General features: G+C 46.5%; 1 protein-coding gene across 1 annotated transcript in view; it reads left to right on the plus strand.

Annotated features, from left to right (window-relative positions):
• Positions 1-22,500, plus strand: part of LOC121586871 (FH1/FH2 domain-containing protein 3) — a 154,573-nt gene that overhangs the window by 35,416 nt on the left and 96,657 nt on the right. Inside the window, exon 3 of the mRNA XM_041903886.2 lies at positions 10,834-10,901. Coding sequence (XP_041759820.2) covers positions 10,834-10,901 — 68 coding nt within the window. The remainder of the gene's footprint in view (positions 1-10,833; positions 10,902-22,500) is intronic.

The following is a 22,500-nucleotide window of genomic DNA, read 5'->3' on the forward strand; positions in this document are numbered from 1 at the left end:
TGATTGCTTTATGCCTCTCTCCCATGTCAATATGCCTTGCCTATTGCTGTTCCAGTTAGTTCATATTATCCAATTTCACTGTAGAACCCCAAGTCCCTCTCAAACTGCCTCAAATAGTTCCTTTGTTCCACCCCCCATACACGCCGAGACCGGCTCAATCGGTGCCTCCAGTGATGCTATCTCTTTCATTGTTACCCAACGCTTAGGTTTACCTCCACTGTACTCATATCCTTCCATATCCTTTTCTGTACATAATGCCCTGAATCTTTTCTACAACGCCCGGAAATCTGCCCCCTCTTTTCTCTGTACCCAACGCACTAGAAGACCAGTTCTTAAAGCCTTTAGCCGTATCCTTATTCTAGTCCTCCTCTGTTCCTCTGGTGATGTAGAGGCTAACCCAGGCCCTGCAGCCCCCAATATCACTCCCCAGGAGCTATCATTTGTTGTCTTCTGTAACCGTAAAAGCCTTGCTTTTCTGCACGTTAATATCAGAAGCCTCCTTCCTAAGTTTGAGTTATTCACTGCGTTAGCACACTCCGCCAACCCTGATGTTCTAGCAGTGTCTGAATCCTGGCTTAGGAAGGCCACCAAAAATTCTGAAATTTCCATCCCCAACTACAACATTTTCCGTCTAGATAGAACTGCCAAAGGGGGTGGAGTTGCAATCTACTGTAGAGATAGCCTGCAGAGCTCTATCAAACTATCCAGGTCTGTGCCCAAACAGTTTGAGCTTCTACTTCTAAAAATCCACCTTTCCAGAAATAAGTCTCTTACTGTTGCCGCTTGCTACAGACCCCCCTCAGCCCCCAGCTGTGCCCTGGACACTATATGTGAATTGATTGCCCCCCATCTATCCTCAGAGTTCGTACTGCTTGGTGACCTAAATTGGGATATGCTTAACACCCCGGCCATCCTACAATCCAAACTAGATGCCCTCAATCTCACACAAATTATCAACGAACCTACCAGGTACAACCCTAAATCCGTAAACATGGGTACCCTCATAGATATCATCCTGACTAATTTACCCTCTAAATACACCTCCGCTGTCTTCAACCAGGATCTCAGCGATCACTGCCTTATTGCCTGCGTCCGTAACGGGTCCGCGGTCAAACGACCACCCCTCATCACTGTCAAACGCTCCCTAAAACACTTAAGCGAGCAGGCCTTCCTTATTGACCTGGCCCAGGTATCCTGGATGGATATAGATCTCATTCCGTCAGTAGAGGATGCCTGGTTGTTCTTTAAAAGTAATTTTCTCTCAATCTTAAATAAACATGCCCCATTCAAAAAATTCAGAACTAAGAACAGATATAGCCCCTGGTTCACCCCAGACTTGACTGCCCTTGACCAGCACAAAAACATAATGTGGCGTACTGCATTAGCATCGAACAGCCCCCGCGATATGCAACTTTTCAGGGAAGTTAGGAACCAATATACACAAGCAGTTAGGAAAGCAAAGGATAACTTTTTCAAACAGAAATTTGCATCCTGTAGCACTAACTCCAAAAAGTTTTGGGACACTTTAAAGTCCATGGAGAATAAGAGCACTTCCTCCCAGCTGCCCACTGCACTGAGGCTAGGAAACACTATCACCACCGATAAATCTACAATAATCGAGAATTTTGCTACGGCTGGCCATGCTTTCCACCTGGCTACCCCTACCCCGGCCACCAGCTCTGCACCCTCCACTGCAACTTGCCCATGCCCCCCCTGCTTCTCCTTCACACAAATTCAGACAGCTGATGTTCTGAAAGAGCTGCAAAATCTGAACCCCTACAAATCATCTGGGCTAGACAATCTGGACCCTTTCTTTCTAAAACTAGCCGCCAAAATTGTTGCAACCCCTATTACTAGCCTGTTCAACCTCTCTTTCATAACGTCTGAGATCCCCAGAGATTGGAAAGCTGCCGCTGTCATTCCCCCTCTTCAAAGGGGGTGACACTCTAGATCCAAACTGTTACAGACCTATATCCATCCTGCCCTGCCTTTCGAAAGTTTTTGAAAGCCAAGTTAACAAACAGATCACCAACCATTTCGAATCCCACCGTACCTTCTCCGCTATGCAATCCGGTTTCCGAGCTGGTCATGGGTGCACCTCAGCCACGCTCAAGGTCCTAAACGATATTATAACCGCGATTGATAATAGACAGGACTGTGCAGCCGTCTTCATCGACCTGGCCAAGGCTTTCAATTCTGTCAACCACCGCATTCTTATTGGCAGACTAAATAGCCTTGGTTTCTCAAATGACTGCCTCGCCTGGTTCACCAACTACTTCTCAGATAGAGTTCAATGTGTCAAATCGGAGGGCCTGTTGTCTGGACCTATGGCAGTCTCTATGGGGGTGCCACAGGGTTCAATTCATGGGCCAACTCTTTTCTCTGTGTATATCAATGATGTCGCTCTTGCTGCTGGTGACTCTCAGATCCACCTCTACGCAGACGACACCATTTTGTATACATCTGGCCCTTCATTGGACACTGTGTTAACAAACCTCCTAACGAGCTTCAATGCCATACAACACTCCTTCAGTAGCCTCCAACTGCTCTTAAACACTAGTAAAACTAAATGCATGCTCTTCAATCGAACGCTGCTGGCACCCGCCCACCCGACTAGAATCACTACTCTCGACGGGTCTGACCTAGAGTATGTGGACAACTACAAATACCTAGGTGTCTGGTTAGACTGTAAACTCTCCTTCCAGACTCACATTAAGAATCTCCAATCCAAAGTTAAATCTAGAATCGGCTTCCTATTTCGCAACAAAGCCTCCTTCACTCATGCTGCCAAACATGCCCTCGTAAAACTGACTATCCTACCGATCCTTGACTTTGGCGATGTCATTTACAAAATAGCTTCCAACACTCTACTCAGCAAATTGGATGTAGTCTATCACAGTGCCATCTGATTTGTCACCAAAGCCCCTTATACTACCCACCACTGTGACCTGTACGCTCTTGTTGGCTGGTCCTCACTACATATTCGTCGCCAAACTCACTGGCTCCAGGCCATCTATAAATCACTGCTAGGCAAATCCCTGCCTTATCTTAGCTCATTGGTCACCATAGCAGTACCCACCCGTAGTATGCGCTCCAGCAGGTATATCTCACTGGTCATCCCCAAAGCCAACACCTCCTTTGGCCGCCATTCCTTCCAGTTCTCTGCTGCGAATGACTGGAACGAATTGCAAAAATCTCTGAAGCTGGAGACTCTTATCTCCCTCACTAACTTTAAGCATCAGTTGTCAGAGCACCTTACCGATCACTGCACCTGTACACAGCCCATCTGAAATTAGCCCACCCAACTACCTCATCCCCATATTGTTATTTATTTTGCACATTTGCACCCCAGTATCTCTATTTTCACATCATCTCTTGCACATCTATCATTCCAGTTTTAATACTAATTGTAATTATTTTGCACTATAGCCTATTTATTGCCTTACCTCCATAACTTGCTACATTTGCACACACTGTATATATATTTTCAGTTGTATTTTTTTATGTTTTGTTTTACCCCATATGTAACTCTGAGTTGTTGTTTTTATTGCACTGCTTTGCTTTATCTTGGCCAGGTCGCAGTTGTAAATGAGAACTTGTTCTCAACTGGCTTACCTGGTTAAATAAAGTTGAAATAAAATAAAAAATAAATAAAAACATGCTTATGATTTAATTCCTGTACTGTTTGTAACCACCCTGGTAGGTTGACTGATAACCTGAACCAGGTTGCAGGCACTGGTTACAGTTTGAAGCTTTCTCTTGAGTGGGCAGCCTGATGAAAGCCAGTCAATATTTAAATCACCCAGAAAGTATACCTCTCTATTGATATCACATAGCCCCTGATGTAATGTACATTTGCTGAAGCATTTTGACAACTCTGCATCACAATGGTAGGGATTAACTGAGCTGGGCTTGGGTCATTGCTAAGTTATTGTCTCAACGCAGCCTTATAATGCTATGAAAGGAACCCAAATGATTTGGGTGGATCCCATCCTCCTTATAAAACATGGTTTGTTTCCAAAATATATCGTAATTGTCAACAAAAGTTACACCCATTGAGCTGCAATAATCACGTAGCCAGTTTTGAAGAGCAAGAATCCTGCTAAAGCATTTAATGCCACGATTCAGAGAGGGCACAGGGCCAGATATTATGGGTTTTTTGTCTAGCAGAGAGTCAATCAGCTCTTTAAAAATCCAGTTTCAACTGTTCAGAGCTGCCTTTCATAAAGTCATTAAAACTCACATGGACTACGATCCAACAAGCGCGAACGCCGTCTAGCCAACGGCGTAGAAAATGTAAATATTTCCCCAGTGTCTTACGCAGGCTGGCGACCTGCGTGATCAAGGAAGCCACCTCAAGCCTATAATCCTCGGCAAGTAAACAATTGCCACATTGGAACTCTGAGTGATCCGGTTTGTCCCGAAACAAAGCGTAATAGATACAGCTCCTACAGCGCTGGATCCGTTCATTTAGTTCTCCAGACAAAGAGGGCTCCATTGCAAAACTCATCTGGTACCAACTTCGTTAGCTTGATGGCTAGCAGTTTAACCTGTCTCTTAAGTGGGATTCCGGGACAAGAAATAGCGGTCCTAGCTGTTAAAAGCTAACCGCGTTGTGGAATCCACGCAAAAACAAGTTCTGTATTCGTATTCATGAAAAGCGTTTGTTTAAAAAAAATCAAAAATTATAAACCGAGTGTTTTCCAGCATACAAAGTTCAGCTGCGCTGTTCGAAAAGACTGCCTGACATTTCAGATAGGAGAGTTTATCAATGTTTTATTTGTTTTCAAATTATTTTGCTTCGTGGGTCTTTGTGATCTGTGGGAAATATGTGTCTCTAATATGATCATACATTTGGCAGGAGTTTAGGAAGTGCAGCTCAGTTTCCACCTCATTTTGTGGGCAGTGTGCACATAGCCTGTCTTCTCTTGAGAGCCAGGTCTGCCTACTGCGGCCTTTCTCAATAGCAAGGCTATGCTCACTGAGTCTGTACATAGTCAAAGCTTTCCTTAAGTTTGGGTCAGTCACAGTAGTCAGGTATTCTGCCACTGTGTACTCTCTGTTTAGGGCCAAATAGCATTCTAGTTTGCTCTGTTTTTTTTGTAAATTCTTTCCAATGTGTCAAGTAATTATCTTTTTGTTTTCTCATGATTTGGTTGGGTGTAATTGTGTCGCTGTCCTGGGGCTCTGTGGGGTCTGTTTGTGTTTGTGAACAGAGCCCCAGGACCAGCTTGCTTAGGGGACTCTTCTCCAGGTATATTTTTCTGTAGGGGATGGCTTTGTTATGGAAGGTTAATTTGTATTTGTGGTTCTGGTTCTGGCAACTGGACCTTTTTTGGAACACCATTAGTAGGGTGAGGCCAGGTGCTGCAGACGGTTCTAGTGCCCTCGCCAATTCGTTGATATACAGTACATGTGTACAGAGCCCCAGGACCCCAGCCCTCTTCTCCAGGTTCATCTCTGTGTAGGTGATGGCTTTGTTATGGAATGTGTGGGCATCGCTTCTTTTTAGGTGGTTGTTGAATTTGGGTGTTTGTCCCATTTTGTGAATTCTTGGTTGGCGAATGGACCCCAGACCTTACAACCATAGAGAGCAATGGGCTCTATAACTGATTGGGATGTCGAGTTTTATGTTCCTTTTGATGGCAAACTAAGGCTATTATTGCCTTGTCTCTTAGAATTGTGGTCCTCTGTAGCTCAGCTGGTAGAGCATGGCGCTAGTAACGCCAAGGTAGTGGGTTCGATCCCCGGGATCACCCCATACACAAAAATGTATGCACGCATGACTGTAAGTCGCTTTGGATAAAAGCGTCTGCGAAATGGCATGTTTTTTTTTTTTTTACATTTTAATCATTCACAGCCTTGTGGAAGTTACCTGTGATCTCTCTCTCTCTCTCTCTCTCTCTCTCTCTCTCTCTCTCTCTCTCCCTCCTCTCTCTCTCCCTCCCCTCTCTCTCCCTCCTCTCTCTTCCCCCTCTCGCTTTCCCCTCTCTCTCTCTCCTCTCTCCCCCTCTCTCCTCCCCCTCTCTCTCCTTTCTCCCTCCTCCCTCTCTCTCTCTCTCTCTCTCTCTCTCTCTCTCTCTCTCTCTCTCTCTCTCTCTCTCTCTCTCTCTCTCTCTCTCTCTCTCTCTTTCTAACTAACTTCATCTTTTTAGTGGGTGTATGACAGTGTCTGTGGGTTTGTGTGTATGTATGGATTAGCCAAAAGTCAAACATTGTGTGAACAATGAAGAAATGACCCATGATAATGAAAAAAAGGTCAAAGGACAAAGATGTCTCTCCACAACAGAGACAGAAAGATAGGTTCTCTCTCTCTCTCTCTCTCTCTCTCTCTCTCTCTCTCTCTCTCTCTCTCTCTCTCTCTCACTCTTTCTATAATTTTCAGATTTTCTGCTTCTTTAAAAGTTGGAGGAATCACAGCTTGCTGGATTTAACATTTTCTGGGAAGGATGAGTTCACGGAAAGTATGAACTGTTTGGAAACGGACCTGTCCTCCCTTCTTCCGTGGCAGAGTGGAGACCTGTCTCTCTCTCTCTCTCTCTCTCTCTCTCTCTCTCTCTCTCTCTCTCTTCCTCAGTATTTCCTTCTTCTTTTCTCTACGATGATATTCAAAGAGATTCATTTTAATGGCGGAAAATATCTCTGTTTTCTTGCCCTAAATGTAGAAATGACATAGGGCTGTCTTGGCAACGGTAGCATTAACAACTTCAGGACACAAGGACCATGTTGTCATGACAATCGGTTGATTGATAGAGCTGTGATGGTAGTGACATCCTGCCAATAGGACAATGACTCGCTGAGGACTCCAGGGTGTGTGTGGAGAGAGCTTGAGGACTACGTTTGAGTAAGGTGATGGACAGGTGAATGGAGTCAGGTATGTGTGTTTGTATGTTTGAGTAAGGTGATGGACAGCTGAATGGAGTCAGGTGTGTGTGTTTGTATGTTTGTGTAAGGTGACCCTATGTTACCAGTGATGGACAGCTGAATGGAGTCAGGTGTGTGTTTGAAGCAGGAGGGATCTTGAGAAACCGGTTAGCTTTAAACGAACGTGTCAACCCCCTGACACACACAACTCACCCCGACCATGAAGAGGTATCAAAGATGGACTGCAGTTGGTTAAGTCGCCACGTTCCTGGAAAAAGCTAAAACATTCTGAGGAGTTAAACATTCAATCATTTCTCTCCTCCTTTTTCTTGTCTCCTCCTCCTGTGGGTGGTGTGGGTGGTGTGTGTCTCCTCCTCCTGTGGGTGGTGAGGGGTGTGTCTCTCCTCCTCCTGTGGGTGATGAGTGGTGTGTGTCTCCTCCTCCTGTGGGTGGTGAGGGGTGTGTCTCTCCTCCTCCTGTGGGTGATGAGTGGTGTGTGTCTCCTCCTCCTGTGGGTGATGAGTGGTGTGTGACTCCTCCTCCTGTGGGTGGTGTGGGTGGTGTGTGTCTCCTCCTCCTGTGGGTGGTGAGGGGTGTCAGGCATGTATAGACTAAACAGTGTGACTACCTCCGTCAGTTCATTAATGTGGTACTCCCAGGTCACTAGGTGACTGGTACCTATAGATCTAGATCTAATGGTAAGATCTCTTATATTGTAGAACCGGAGTTTACTGTTGGTTAGCCTGGGGAATTAGTGTAGCTACCTCACATTTGTTCTCTTGGTCTAAAAGTGTATCACTGCAAAAGTAAGGAAATTATGAACTAAAGGCTGATTGTGGAACATAGTTAACACAGTATCATTGATGATAAACCACAGCAGGATTCCAGTTGGGATGTCTATGAAGCCTGTCGGGGCAGGCGATGGGTCAGAGGTCAGGACAGCTAGACAAACAACCAGTGATGTCTGTCTCATGGTCATATCTGTTTTCTCTATATCCCAGCAGAACAGACACAGTGACAAGAGACCAGCTGTCTGCTTGTTCTGGCTTCTGGAATGTGTGTTGTCCATAGTGTTGTCCATAGTGGTGTCCGTAGTGTTGTCCGTAGTGTTATCCATAGTGGTGTCCATAGTGTGTGTTGTCCATAGTGTTGTCCGTAGTGTTATCCATAGTGGTGTCCATAGTGTGTGTTGTCCATAGTGGTGTCCATAGTGTTATCCAAAGTGTTTGTTATCCATAGTGTGTGCTGTCTATAGTGTGTGTTGTCCATTGTGTTATCCATTGTGTTGTCCATAGGGTTATCCATTGTGTTGTCCATAGTGTTGTCCATAGTGTTGTCCATAGTGTTGTCTGTAGTGTTATCCATAGTGTTGGCCATAGTGTGTGTTGTCCATAGTGTTGTCCATAGTGGTATCCAAAGTGTGTGCTGTCTATAGTGTGTGTTGTCCATAGTTTTGTCCATAGTGTTGTCCATAGTGTTGTCCATAGTGTTGTCCATAGTGTTATCCATAGTGTTGTCCATAGTGTTATCCATAGTGTTATCCATAGTTTTGTCCATAGTGTGTGTTGTCCATAGTGTTATCCAAAGTGTGTGTTATCCATAGTGTGTGTTGTCCATAGTGTTGTCCATAGTGTTGTCCATTGTGTTGTCCATAGTGTTGTCCATAGTGTTATCCATAGTTTGGCCATAGTGTTATCCATAGTGTTATCCATAGTTTTGTCCATAGTGTGTGTTGTCCATAGTGTTACCATAGTGTGTGTTATCCATAGTGTGTGTTGTCCATAGTGTTGTCCATTGTGTTGTCCATTGTGTTGTCCATAGTGTTATCCATAGTGTGTGTTGTCCATAGTGTTATCCATAGTGTGTGTTGTCCATAGTGTTGTCCATAGTGTTGTCCATAGTGTTGTCCATAGTGTTATCCATAGTTTGGCCATAGTGTTATCCATAGTGTTATCCATAGTTTTGTCCATAGTGTGTGTTGTCCATAGTGTTATCCATAGTGTGTGTTATCCATAGTGTGTGTTGTCCATAGTGTTGTCCATAGTGTTGTCCATAGTGTTGTCCATAGTGTTATCCATAGTGTGTGTTGTCCATAGTGTTATCCATAGTGTGTGTTGTCCATAGTGTTATCCATAGTGTGTATTGTCCATAGTGTTGTCCATTGTGTTGTCCATAGTGTTATCCATAGTGTGTGTTGTCCATAGTGTTATCCATAGTGTGTATTGTCCAAAGTGTTGTCCATAGTGTTGTCCATTGTGTTGTCCATAGTGTTATCCATAGTGTGTGTTGTCCATAGTGTTATCCATAGTGTGTGTTGTCCATAGTGTTATCCATAGTGTGTGTTGTCCATAGTGTGTGTGTATTATAAGTGATGTGTTCTTTCTACCCTGTCAGGATGCTATCTGGAAGATGCTATCTCCTAGTGGTTATCTGCTATCTGGAAGATGCTATCTTCTAGTGGTTATCTGCTATCTGGAAGATGCTATCTCCTAGTGGTTATCTGCTATCTGGAAGATGCTATCTCCTAGTGGTTATCTGCTAAAGTTAGCAGTCTATGTTCTGTACATGGTGTACAGGAGCAATCCTGACCCTGGTAACCACTTCTAAGATTGACTATTTTCAGCCTGCAGTAAGTGGGCCTACCTAGGAACAGCAGGTCGCAAGGTCACTACCAGCCCCTAATTTACATAGGATTGGTTAGTATCCACTTTCCAGGGGATCCAGTGTCATAGGATTGGTTAGTATGCAGGGGATCCAGTGTGATAGGATTGGTTAGTATGCAGTGGATCCAGTGTCATAGGTTTGGTTAGTATGCAGTGGATCCAGTGTCATAGGATTGGTTAGTATGCAGTGGATCCAGTGTCATAGGTTTGGTTAGTATGCAGTGGATCCAGTGTCATAGGATTGGTTAGTATGCAGGGGATCCATTGTCATAGGATTGGTTAGTATGCAGGGGATCCAGTGTCATAGGATTGGTTAGTATACAGGGGATCCAGTGTCATAGGATTGGTTAGTATGCAGGGGATCCAGTGTCATAGGATTGGTTAGTATGCAGGGGATCCAGTGTCATAGGATTGGTTAGTATACAGGAGATCCAGTGTCATAGGATTGGTTAGTATGCAGGGGATCCAGTGTCATACTCAGTCAGACCTCCCCAACAACATTGGTTGTTGAGACAAAGATGGATGCACTCAGTCTGTATAGATTGATGGAGAAATTGGTCAGTGTGTGTGTGTGTGTGTGTGTGTGTGTGTGTCTGTGTGTGTGTGTGTGTGTGTGTGTGTGTGTGTGTGTGTGTGTGTGTGTGTGTCTGTGTGTGTGTGTGTCTGTCTGTGTGTGTGTGTGTGTGTGTGTGTCTGTGTGTGTGTGTCTGTGTCTGTCAGTCTGTGTGTGTGTGTGTGTGTGTGTGTGTGTGTGTGTGTGTGTGTGTGTGTCTGTGTCTGTGTCTGTGTGTGTGTGTGTGTGTGTGTGTGTGTGTGTGTGTGTGTGTCTGTGTGTGTGTGTGTCTGTGTGTGTGTCTGTGTGTGTGTCTGTGTCTGTGTGTGTGTGTGTGTGTTGTACTGTCCCTTCCCTGTGTTGAGATCTGTATCAGTATGAGGGTTTTTCTCCTGGTCTACTGCTGTAAGACACTGTTTTACACATTACTCTCTCTCTCTCTCTGTCTCTCTCTCTCTCTCCTCTCTCTCTCTCTCTCTCTCTCTGTCTCTCTCTCTCTCTCTCTCTCTCTCTCTCTCTCTCTCTCTCGCTCTCTCTCTGTCTCTCTCTCTCTCTCTCTCTCTCTCTCTCTCTCTCTGTCTCTCTCTCTCTCTCTCTCTCTCTCTCTCTCTCTCTGTCTCTCTCTGTCTCTCTCTCTCTCTCTCTCTCTCTCTCTCTCTCTCTCTCTCTCTCTCTCTCTCTCTCTCTCTCTCTCTCTCTCTCTCTCTCTCTCTCTCTCTCTCTCTCTCTCTCTCTCTCTATCTTTCTCTCCAGGACCAGAGGGAAGAAGCATAGTGTTGTCTTGCGGACCCAGCTGACTGTTCGAGTACACGCGTGTATCGGTAAGTACATGTTTACATACGTGTTTAAGCATGTCACCCCTGGGACACACTGGACAGGAAACATGTTCCCCAAGGAACCTACAGTACATTACCCTTTTTCCATGCCTGTTCAGGTTTCCCATGTGTTTTCCATGCCTGTTCAGGTTTCCCATGTGTTTTCCATGCCTATTCAGGTTTCCCATGTGTTGTCCATGCCTGTTCAGGTTTCCCATGTGTTTTACATGCCTGTTCAGGTTTCCCATGTGTTTTCCATGCCTGTTCAGGTTTCCCATGTGTTTTACATGCCTGTTCAGGTTTCCCATGTGTTGTCCATGCCTGTTCAGGTTTCCCATGTGATGTCCATGCCTGTTCAGGTTTCCCATGTGTTGTCCATGCCTGTTCAGGTTTCCCATGTGTTTTCCATGCCTGTTCAGGTTTCCCATGTGTTTTCCATGCCTGTTCAGGTTTCCCATGTGTTTTCCATGCCTGTTCAGGTTTCCCATGTGTTTTCCATGCCTGTTCAGGTTTCCCATGTGTTTTCCATGCCTGTTCAGGTTTCCCATGTGTTTTCCATGCCTGTTCAGGTTTCCCATGTGTTTTACATGCCTGTTCAGGTTTCCCATGTGTTGTCCATGCCTGTTCAGGTTTCCCATGTGATGTCCATGCCTGTTCAGGTTTCCCATGTGTTGTCCATGCCTGTTCAGGTTTCCCATGTGTTTTCCATGCCTGTTCAGGTTTCCCATGTGTTTTCCATGCCTGTTCAGGTTTCCCATGTGTTTTCCATGCCTGTTCAGGTTTCCCATGTGTTTTCCATGCCTGTTCAGGTTTCCCGTGTGTTTATAGTTTATCTGTGTGTGGTGGCATCTGAGACCACCCAGTTTGTAACATCCTCAGAGAGAAATAGAGCCACTGGTTTTACTGGCTTCTGTCAGAATAGTCCCAGCAGTACTTCACCTGTGTGATGTGATGGACAGGTGTGTAGTAATGGTTCATTATATGTTTATGTGGATGGTTGTGTGCAATGTGTTTGTATGAACGTGCGTGTGAGTGTGTGTGGATAGTTCATTAGAAGGTCTTTGGATGGGATGTGTTGTGTGTGTGTGTGTGTGTGTGTGTGTTTTGTGTCCCAATGGGCCTGTTCAAGTTGTTACTGAGTGACATCCTCAAGTCTCCTTAGTTTACAGAAAGAGAGAGGGGGGTCGGGGACGAATTAGAGCGACAGAGAAGGAGAGAAACAGATGACAGAGAGAGAGAGATAGAGAGAGAGACAGAGAGAGAGAGAGAGAGAGAGAGAGAGAGAGAGAGAGAGAGGAGAGAGAGAGAGAGAGAGAGAGAGAGAGAGAGGAGGATACATTTGTGACATGAGTCAACCCTGAGTCACAAATTCCTTCCTTCCTCTCCATTTATCCTTCTGTCTATCTGTATATCCCTCTCTCTCTCTCTCTCTCTCTCTCTCTCTCTCTCTCTCTCTCTCTCTCTCTCTCTCTCTCTCTCTCTCTCTCTCTCTCTCTCTCTCTCTCTCTCTCTCCCTCTCTCCTCCCCTCCCTCTCCCTCCTCCCTCCCTCCCTCCCTCCATGGTCAACATTCTCAGTGCCAGTGATAGTAGTGCTAAATCTGGACTCCAGAATAGCTGCGACTGGATTGGCTGCCAGGGTCAGAGGTTTGAGGGGGGCAGGGTTTGGGTTTAACTGAACTTGGCCCACAGCCACCGGTCATCTCACAGCTCTCTACCCTGCCACTAGGAAAACCAACACCAAGCCCAACATAACTGTGTGTGCGTATGCGCGCGTGTTTTCTGTGTGTACCCATGGGTGTGCTTGGGGTGCACGCTGATGCAATGGCCACCACACGTCTTCCTGCCTACGTCAGAGGTCAGTCTGGTTCATTTGCAACAGATAGGACTACTAAACTCTCAGGGTGGAATTACAGTTGTCATTAGTACATTTCAAACATGTCACATGCGTGTCATTATAAGCTCTGCAGAACAAAGTCACTAGGCGTTTGCACCTCTTCGAGTTCTGCCCTTCGGTTTTCAGAGATTTGATTTGAGTTTATTAGCCGACGCCAATGGCGACAGCTAGTCTTACCTGGGGTCGGACGCATAGCGAAAAAGACATTACAGATAAAAGACTTTACAATATACATACATTTAAAAACATGAACATGTAGTGTGTGTGTGTGTGTGTGTGCATCTATCAGTTACACATACATGTCAGTACATACACACAACAAGGTCACATGGGGGAGAGGCGTTGTGCCGTGAGGTGTTGCTTTATCTGTTTTTTGAAACCAGGTTTGCTGTTCACTTGTGCTATATAAGACAGAAGGGAGTTCCATGCACTCATGGCTCTGGATAATACTGTATGTTTTCTTGAATTTGTTCTGGACCTGAGGACTGTGAAAAGACCCCTGGTGGCATGTCTGGTGGGGTAAGTGTGTCAGTGCTGTGAAAAGACCCCTGGTGGCATGTCTGGTGGGTTAAGTGTGTGTGTAAGTTGACTATGCAAACAATTTGGAATTTCCAACACATTCATGTTTCTTATAAAAACAAGAAGTGACACAGCCAGTCTCTCCTCAACTCTTAGCCAAGAGAGACTGGCATGCATAGTATTAATATTAGCCCTCTGATTACAATGAAGAGCAAGACGTGCCGCTCTGTTCTGGGCCAGCTGCAGCTTAACAAGGTCTTTCTTTGCAGCACTCGACCACACGACTGGACAATAATCAAGATTAGATCAAACTAGAGCCTGCAGGACTTGCTTGGTGGAGTGTGATGTCATCTCTTTATCACAGACAAACCCCATCCCCATCTTAACAACCGTTGAATCAATATTGTTTGACCATGACAGTTTACTATCTAAGGTGACACCAAATAATTTAGTCTCCTCAACTTGTTCAACAGCCAAACCATTCATTACCAGATTCAGCTGAATTTAGGGAATGATCAGAGAGGAGTAAAATACAAGAAACTAGATCTAAACTCTAAACTGTCTCTTAGAATTAGACAGATGCTAAACGGTTACCCAGATTGGAACACAGAACTCTAGTGTGGTGATTCTAGTGGTGATTCTAGAGTGGTGGTTATAATTCCACGGTATTAACAGATTCTACGGCTATTTAATCAGATTGAGAGGAACAAGGTTGCGTCCCAAATGGAATCATATTCCCTATATAGTGCACTACTTTTCACCAGAGGGCCCTTGTCAAAAGGAAGTAAGCCTTGGACAAGTAAGCCTTGTCCGAGCCAGAAAGGCCCTGGTCAAAGGTAGGCCATTTGGGACGCAACCTAAGTCAGTCCGGCAAAGGCGGCCCACTCAGTATAGAAATCTCTTCTTCCACTTCTCCTCATCCCTCTCTTCCCTCTGTTTAATTACTGACTCTCATCCTCCTCTTTAGCTGTCTTTAATCTTTCCTATCCCGCGACCTGGAAATCCCATGAATTGTCGACACATTGACTCCGCATGACCCTGAACTTCAAAGCTTGGCATGACACTCACTTTGCTTGGTGATCCAACCATAACGTAGCCCATGGGTGATTGATATATAAGGACCAGATGATTAGTTGGCCAACATTTGCACATCACATCAGTGAATTAAGTGTTCTGCCACAGCATATGGGTGAATAAGATGTCTTTAGGGTCAGTCGATTACACTATCTGTCCACACCTCATGGGCATACTGTATGTGTACACAATGTCTTGGGATCAGAGGATTAGTTGGCCAACATTCCCACAACATGGTAGTCAAAGAAGCTGCTCAACATAGATACAACGTAGACAAAGTGTTGGCTGATCACTTTCTTGTTCACTGGGATTTATTTTAATCAGCTGTGATGATCACTTAACTCCAATTGGCTAGGAAAAGGGATACGCGTTGGTTAGGTCAAGGGTCAAAGGTCAAGGAGATGTATAGGATTCATAGGCTTAACATAAAGATGATCCCTTTATACGTATAGGGCCAGTAAGGTCAAAGGTCAGGGAGATATAGCATAAAGATGACCCCAGAAACAGCCCTTACTCCTGGAGCAGGTTAGCATTTTTTGTCATGAATCTTGTCATGGAGTCATAAAATCTTATTTTAAACCTAACCTTAACACTAACCTTAACCACACTGCTAACGCTGATGCCTAACCCTGACCTTAAATTGTCAAAGATTGTCACCGGAACACCAAGTCTAGTTTCCAAGAGGCCTCTAAACAGCTTCTACCCCCAAGCCATAAGACTCCGGAATATCTAATTAAATGGCTACCCAGACTATTTGCACTGCCGCCCCCCCCACCCCCCCTTTAAACTGCTGCTACTCTCTGTTTATTATCTATGCATAGTCACTTTAATAACTCTACCTACATGTACATATTACCTCAATTACCTCGACCGACCGGTACCCCCGCACATTGACTCGGTATCGGCACCCCCTGTATATAGCCTCGCTACTGTTATTTTTACTGCTGCTCTTTAATTATTTGATTATTTTATTTCGTATTATTTTATATTGTATTTTTTGTGATATTTTTGGGGTATTCTTTCTTAAAACTGCATTGTTGGTTAAGGGCTTGTAAGTAAGCATTTCACTGTAAGGTCTACACCTGTTGTATTCGGCCATTGTGACAAATAAAATTTGATTTGATATGAAATGAAGACCTAAAAAGCAATATATATATATCTTTTCAATATAGCCAATTTCTACTTTGCAGCTGACCTATCTAAGGGAAAATCGCTCAGTTCTGCTTCCAGGAAAATAAACATAAACCTGCACTCCTGGAACCTTGTAGAGCAGCCTGATCTCATAGACTAGACGTAACATAGTAAAAGTAAATCCGAAACTCTCAAATTAGTATGATATGTTACGTTTGGTATGGTTACATAAGACAGAAGGTTACTTAAGGAAAAAATCCAAAGGAGGGTGGTTGGTCGGGGGTGGATGGGTGGGCGTATAATGCAAACGTCTAGCAACCCAAAGGTTGCCTGTTCTAATCTCATCACTGAGAACTTTAGCTTTTTAGCTAATTAGCAACTTTGCAACCTCTTACTACTTTTTAGCTACTTTGCAACTACTTAGCCTGTTAGCTAACCCTTCCCCTAACCCTAACCTTAACCCTTTAAAAGGACACTTCAGGATTTTATCTACTTCCCCAGAGTCAGATGAACTCGTGATACCATTTTTATGTCTCTGTGTTTGTTTACCAGAGACGGTAATGTGAAGAACAACATGACCTGCACCAAAGTCAAATTAGGATATAACGTTAGGCCAACGAGACACTGTCCAAGTTCTAAAATGTTCTGGTAGAATGCCCAGCTTTTATTTCGTCACACTCACAACCGTAAGCTACTTTCTGTAATTGGCCTGCAATTAACTTGTAAATACTGATCTTGTTGTGAGTTTATTTTCCTGTAATAATGAATAGAAATTAGCTAAAGTTAAGACGTTGTCAGCTATGTGATGTGGTCATTCTTTTAACTGGCTAGCTAACTAACTTAACGTTAGCTAGCTAGCTAACAAGCTGTTTAGAAAGTTGCTTTTAGTTGCCTGGTTTGCTAGATTGACATATACTAAATTAATTTTCAAACTAATACGTTTATTGGTGTTAAAATACACCAGTTATGCTATTTTGGACCACCAGGCTGCTGATGTCGTTCATGTGAATCCTTAAAGAGATGGGCGGGGCTAAGGCTTAAGAAGGTGTAGATGCTGAATGGGTGGAGACAAAGAAGAGCTCTCCAGTACATGTACCAAAACATTCACGGGCCATTTTCTCAAAAGTAGGGGTACAAGTTTGTCAACTTTCAAAGCAGAATTACTTTCCCATTGTTCCTTAACTGTAGTGTATGATATACAATTTTCTAGCTCAGAGTCTCTACTTTTATCCAATGTAAAAAATACAATTTCAAATTATGCTACATAAGACCGAATCGAGCCGGTCGGTCACATATATCATACGAATTGTAATTTCCTGAACATATCAAAGGAAATGGATGATGGACATACACAAATTAATACATGCTACAACATACGTAACATATCATACTAAATGGAGAGAGACATTTTTACGTATACTATGTTACGTCTACCCCTGAGTCTAGGCTGTGTAGAGATCCGAGAGGGTTTAATAGGTTTAAGCAATATGCTGCTATGGTAATAGTGCCTCCTTCCCCTGTTAGTCCTCTCTGCTAGTCCTACACTAGGTCTCCACGTGTTAGTCCTCTCTGCTAGTCCTACACTAGGTCTCCACGTGTTAGTCCTCTCTGCTAGTCCTACACTAGGTCTCCACGTGTTAGTCCTCTCTGCTAGTCCTACACTAGGTCTCCACGTGTTAGTCCTCTCTGCTAGTCCTACACTAGGTCTCCACGTGTTAGTCCCCTCTGCTAGTCCTATAATAGATCCGAGAGGGTTTAATAGGTTTAAGCAATATGCTGCAATGGTAATAGTGCCTCCTTCCCCTCTGATAGTGTCTAGGGGGGTAGGGGCTAATTGTTAGTCCTCTCTGCTAGTCCTACACTTGGTCTCCATTTGTTAGTCCTCTCTGCTAGTCCTACACTAGGTCTCCATTTGTTAGTCCTCTCTGCTAGTCCCATAATAGGTCTCATTTTGTCAGTCCTCTCTGCTAGTCCTACACTAGGTCTCCATTTGTCAGTCCTCTCTGCTAGTCCTACACTAGGTCTCCTTTTGTCAGTCCACTCTGCTAGTTCTAGACTAGGTCTCCATTTGTTAGTCCTCTCTGCGAGTCCTACACTAGGTCTCCATTTGTCAGTCCTCTCTGCTAGTCCTATAATAGGTATCCTTTTGTCAGTCCTCTCTGCTAGTTCTAGACTAGGTCTCCATTTGTTTGTCCTCTCTGCTAGTCCTTCACTAGGTCTCCATTTGTCAGTCCTCTCTTCTAGTCCTATACTAGGTCTCCATTTGTTAGTCCTTTCTGCTAGTCCTATACTAGGTCTCCATTTGTTAGTCCTCTCTGCTAGTCCTACACTAGGTCTCCATTTCTCTGTACCTTTTTGGTGTTTATTGTGTCTGTCTTTCTCCCCACCTCCCGCTCTCTTTTTTTATTTTGAATTTATTCATTTTTTGCTTAACTTTCACATACACTTCCACAAACATTAATGACATCACACTTGCTCAGACCCACATGTTCCCACCGTATCCACACCCAATGATGAGTCTAATACTTGTAAGACTCTTCCCCATATTACATTTTTGAAAATGTCTACATTAGTCAGTCCAAAATAGCTTTTTGATTCTGTCATGGAAATAACCCTCTCTCACATCCTCTGTCATTGTCTCTGTTTCATTATTATTATCTCTCACTCTGATGATGTTCCATACTGCCCTTCCCACTCACATGTTTCTGTGCTGCCAACACTTTCCAGAGATAACGCCTCACCCTCCGCCTCTCCCCTCCTTCCCCAACCCTCACTGCCAGGCTATCTCCACCCCTCCTCTCTGTCCTTCCCCAACCCTCACTGCCAGGCCCTCTCCACCCCTCCTCCCCCTCCTTCCCCAACCCTCACTGCCAGGCCCTCTCCACCCCTTCTCTCCCCTCCTTCCCCAACCCTCACTGCCAGGCCCTCTCCACACCTCCTCTCCACTCCTTCCCCAACCCTCACCGCCAGGCTATCTCCACCTCTACTCTCCCTCCTTCCCCAACCCTCACTGCCAGGCCCTCTCCACCCCTCATTTACATTTACATTTACGTCATTTAGCGACTTACAAATAGGTGCATTCACCTTATAGCCAGTGGGATAACCACTTTACAATGTTTTTTTTTGGGGAGTTGGAGTAAAGGGGGGGTAGAAGGATTACTTTATCCTATCCCAGGATCCTATCCTCCTCTCCACTCCTTCCCCACCCCTCCAGTGTCAGGCCCTCTCCACCCCTCCAGTGCCAGGCCCTCTCCACCCCCTCCAGTGCCAGGCCCTCTCCACCCCTCCAGTGCCAGGCCCTCTCCACCCTCCAGTGTCAGGCCCTCTCCACCCCTCCAGTGTCAGGCCCTCTCCACCCCTCCAGTGCCAGGCCCTCTCCACCCCCTCCAGTGCCAGGCCCTCTCCACCCCCTCCAGGCCCTCTCCACCCCTCCAGTGCCAGGCCCTCTCCACCCCTCCAGTGCCAGGCCCTCTCCACCCCTCCAGTGCCAGGCCCTCTCCACCCCCTCCAGTGTCAGGCCCTCTCCACCCCCTCCAGTGCCAGGCCCTCTCCACCCCTCCAGTGCCAGGCCCTCTCCACCCCTCCAGTGTCAGGCCCTCTCCACCCCTCCAGTGCCAGGCCCTCTCCACCCCTCCAGGAACGCTGACACCAGGGGGCTAAAATTAACTCTGAAGTACCAAGGCAATCTCACTAGGCCATGGAGCGAGCAGAGAAAGAGAGAGAGAATGAGAGAGAGAGATAGTACTATAGTACTATACTTTACATCGAATACTCACTTTGTACACCTTGAATTGAGAGGATGGTTTTCATTCGGAACCTCACGCTAACTTTCCCTGAGGGCAATGAAGCTGAACAGAATGAAGTTACTGTAAAAACACTCCCTGGTGGAGTGGACTGGAACACACACTGCAAACCCTGGTGGAGTGTACTGGAACACCACTGCAAACCCTGGTGGAGTGTACTGGAACACCACTGCAAACCCTGGTGGAGTGGACTGGAACACCACTGCAAACCCTGGTGGAGTGGACTGGAACACCACTGCAAACCCTGGTGGAGTGGACTGGAACACCACTACCCTGGTGGAGTGGACTGGAACACCACTGCAAACCCTGGTGGAGTGGACTGGAACACCACTGCCCTGGTGGAGTGGACTGGAACACCACTGCAAACCCTGGTGGAGTGTACTGGAACACCACTGCAAACCCTGGTGGAGTGGACTGGAACACCACTGCAAACCCTGGTGGAGTGTACTGGAACACCACTGCAAACCCTGGTGGAGTGGACTGGAACACCACTGCAAACCCTGGTGGAGTGTACTGGAACACCACTGCAAACCCTGGTGGAGTGTACTGGAACACCACTGCAAACCCTGGTGGAGTGGACTGGAACATCACTGCAAACCCTGGTGGAGTGTACTGGAACATCACTGCAAACCCTGGTGGAGTGGACTGGAACACCACTGCAAACCCTGGTGGAGTGGACTCGAACACCACTGCAAACCCTGGTGGAGTGTACTGGAACACCACTGCAAACCCTGGTGGAGTGTACTGGAACACCACTGCAAACCCTGGTGGAGTGTACTGGAACACCACTGCAAACCCTGGTGGAGTGGACTCGAACACCACTGCAAACCCTGGTGGAGTGTACTGGAACACCACTGCAAACCCTGGTGGAGTGTACTGGAACACCACTGCAAACCCTGGTGGAGTGTACTGGAACACCACTGCAAACCCTGGTGGAGTGTACTGGAACACCACTGCAAACCCTGGTGGAGTGTACTGGAACACCACTGCAAACCCTGGTGGAGTGTACTGGAACACCACTGCAAACCCTGGTGGAGTGGACTGGAACACCACTACAAACCCTGGTGGAGTGTACTGGAACACCACTGCAAACCCTGGTGGAGTGGACTGGAACACCACTGCAAACCCTGGTGGAGTGTACTGGAACACCACTGCAAACCCTGGTGGAGTGTACTGGAACACCACTACCCTGGTGGAGTGGACTGGAACACCACTGCAAACCCTGGTGGAGTGTACTGGAACACCACTGCCCTGGTGGAGTGGACTGGAACACCACTGCAAACCCTGGTGGAGTGTACTGGAACACCACTGCAAACCCTGGTGGAGTGTACTGGAACACCACTGCAAACCCTGGTGGAATGTACTGGAACACCACTGCAAACCCTGGTGGAGTGTACTGGAACACCACTGCAAACCCTGGTGGAGTGTACTGGAACACCACTGCAAACCCTGGTGGAGTGGACTGGAACACCACTGCAAACCCTGGTGGAGTGGACTGGAACACCACTGCAAACCCTGGTGGAGTGGACTGGAACACCACTGCAAACCCTGGTGGAGTGGACTGGAACACCACTGCAAACCCTGGTGGAGTGTACTGGAACACCACTGCAAACCCTGGTGGAGTGTACTGGAACACCACTGCAAACCCTGGTGGAGTGTACTGGAACACCACTGCAAACCCTGGTGGAGTGTACTGGAACACCACTGCAAACCCTGGTGGAGTGTACTGGAACACCACTGCAAACCCTGGTGGAGTGGACTGGAACACCACTGCAAACCCTGGTGGAGTGGACTGGAACACCACTGCAAACCCTGGTGGAGTGGACTGGAACACCACTGCAAACCCTGGTGGAGTGTACTGGAACACCACTGCAAACCCTGGTGGAGTGGACTGGAACACCACTGCCCTGGTGGAGTGGACTGGAACACCACTGCAAACCCTGGTGGAGTGGACTGGAACACCACTGCAAACCCTGGTGGAGTGGACTGGAACACCACTGCCCTGGTGGAGTGGACTGGAACACCACTGCAAACCCTGGTGGAGTGGACTGGAACACCACTGCAAACCCTGGTGGAGTGGACTGGAACACCACTGCAAACCCTGGTGGAGTGTACTGGAACACCACTGCAAACCCTGGTGGAGTGTACTGGAACACCACTGCAAACCCTGGTGGAGTGTACTGGAACACCACTGCAAACCCTGGTGGAGTGGACTGGAACACCACTGCAAACCCTGGTGGAGTGGACTGGAACACCACTGCAAACCCTGGTGGAGTGTACTGGAACACCACTACCCTGGTGGAGTGGACTGGAACACCACTACCCTGGTGGAGTGGACTGGAACACCACTACCCTGGTGGAGTGGACTGGAACACCACTACCCTGGTGGAGTGGACTGGAACACCACTACCCTGGTGGAGTGGACTGGAACACCACTACCCTGGTGGAGTGGACTGGAACACCACTACCCTGGTGGAGTGGACTGGAACACCACTACAAACCCTGGTGGAGTGGACTGGAACACCACTGCCCTGGTGGAGTGGACTGGAACACCACTGCAAACCCTGGTGGAGTGGACTGGAACACCACTGCAAACCCTGGTGGAGTGGACTGGAACACCACTGCAAACCCTGGTGGAGTGGACTGGAACACCACTACCCTGGTGGAGTGGACTGGAACACCACTGCAAACCCTGGTGGAGTGGACTGGAACACCACTGCGTATACCAGGACTGTTTTTGTAGCACAGACTGGAACATGTTCCGGAATTCATCCGATGGCATTGAGGAGTACGCCACATCAGTCACCGGCTTTATCAATAAGTGCATCGATGACGTCGTCCCCACTGTGACCGTACGTACATACCCCAACCAGAGGCCATGGATTACAGGCAACAAGGAGCGGGACTCTAACCCGTACACTTATCAGAAATCCCACTATGCCTTCCGACGAACCATCATACAAGCAAAGCGTAAATATAGGACTAAGATTCAATTCTACTACACCGGCTCTGACGCTCGTCGGATGTGGCAGGGCTTGCAAACTATTACGGACTACAAAGGGAAGCCCAGCCGCGAGCTGCCCAGTGACACAAGCTTACCAGATGAGCTAAATGACTTCTATCCGCGCTTCCAGGCAAGCAACACTGAAGCATGCATGAGAGCACCAGCTGTTCCGGACAACT

The sequence above is a fragment of the Coregonus clupeaformis genome, chromosome 17 (assembly GCF_020615455.1).
Source record: "Coregonus clupeaformis isolate EN_2021a chromosome 17, ASM2061545v1, whole genome shotgun sequence".
NCBI lineage: Eukaryota > Metazoa > Chordata > Actinopteri > Salmoniformes > Salmonidae > Coregonus > Coregonus clupeaformis.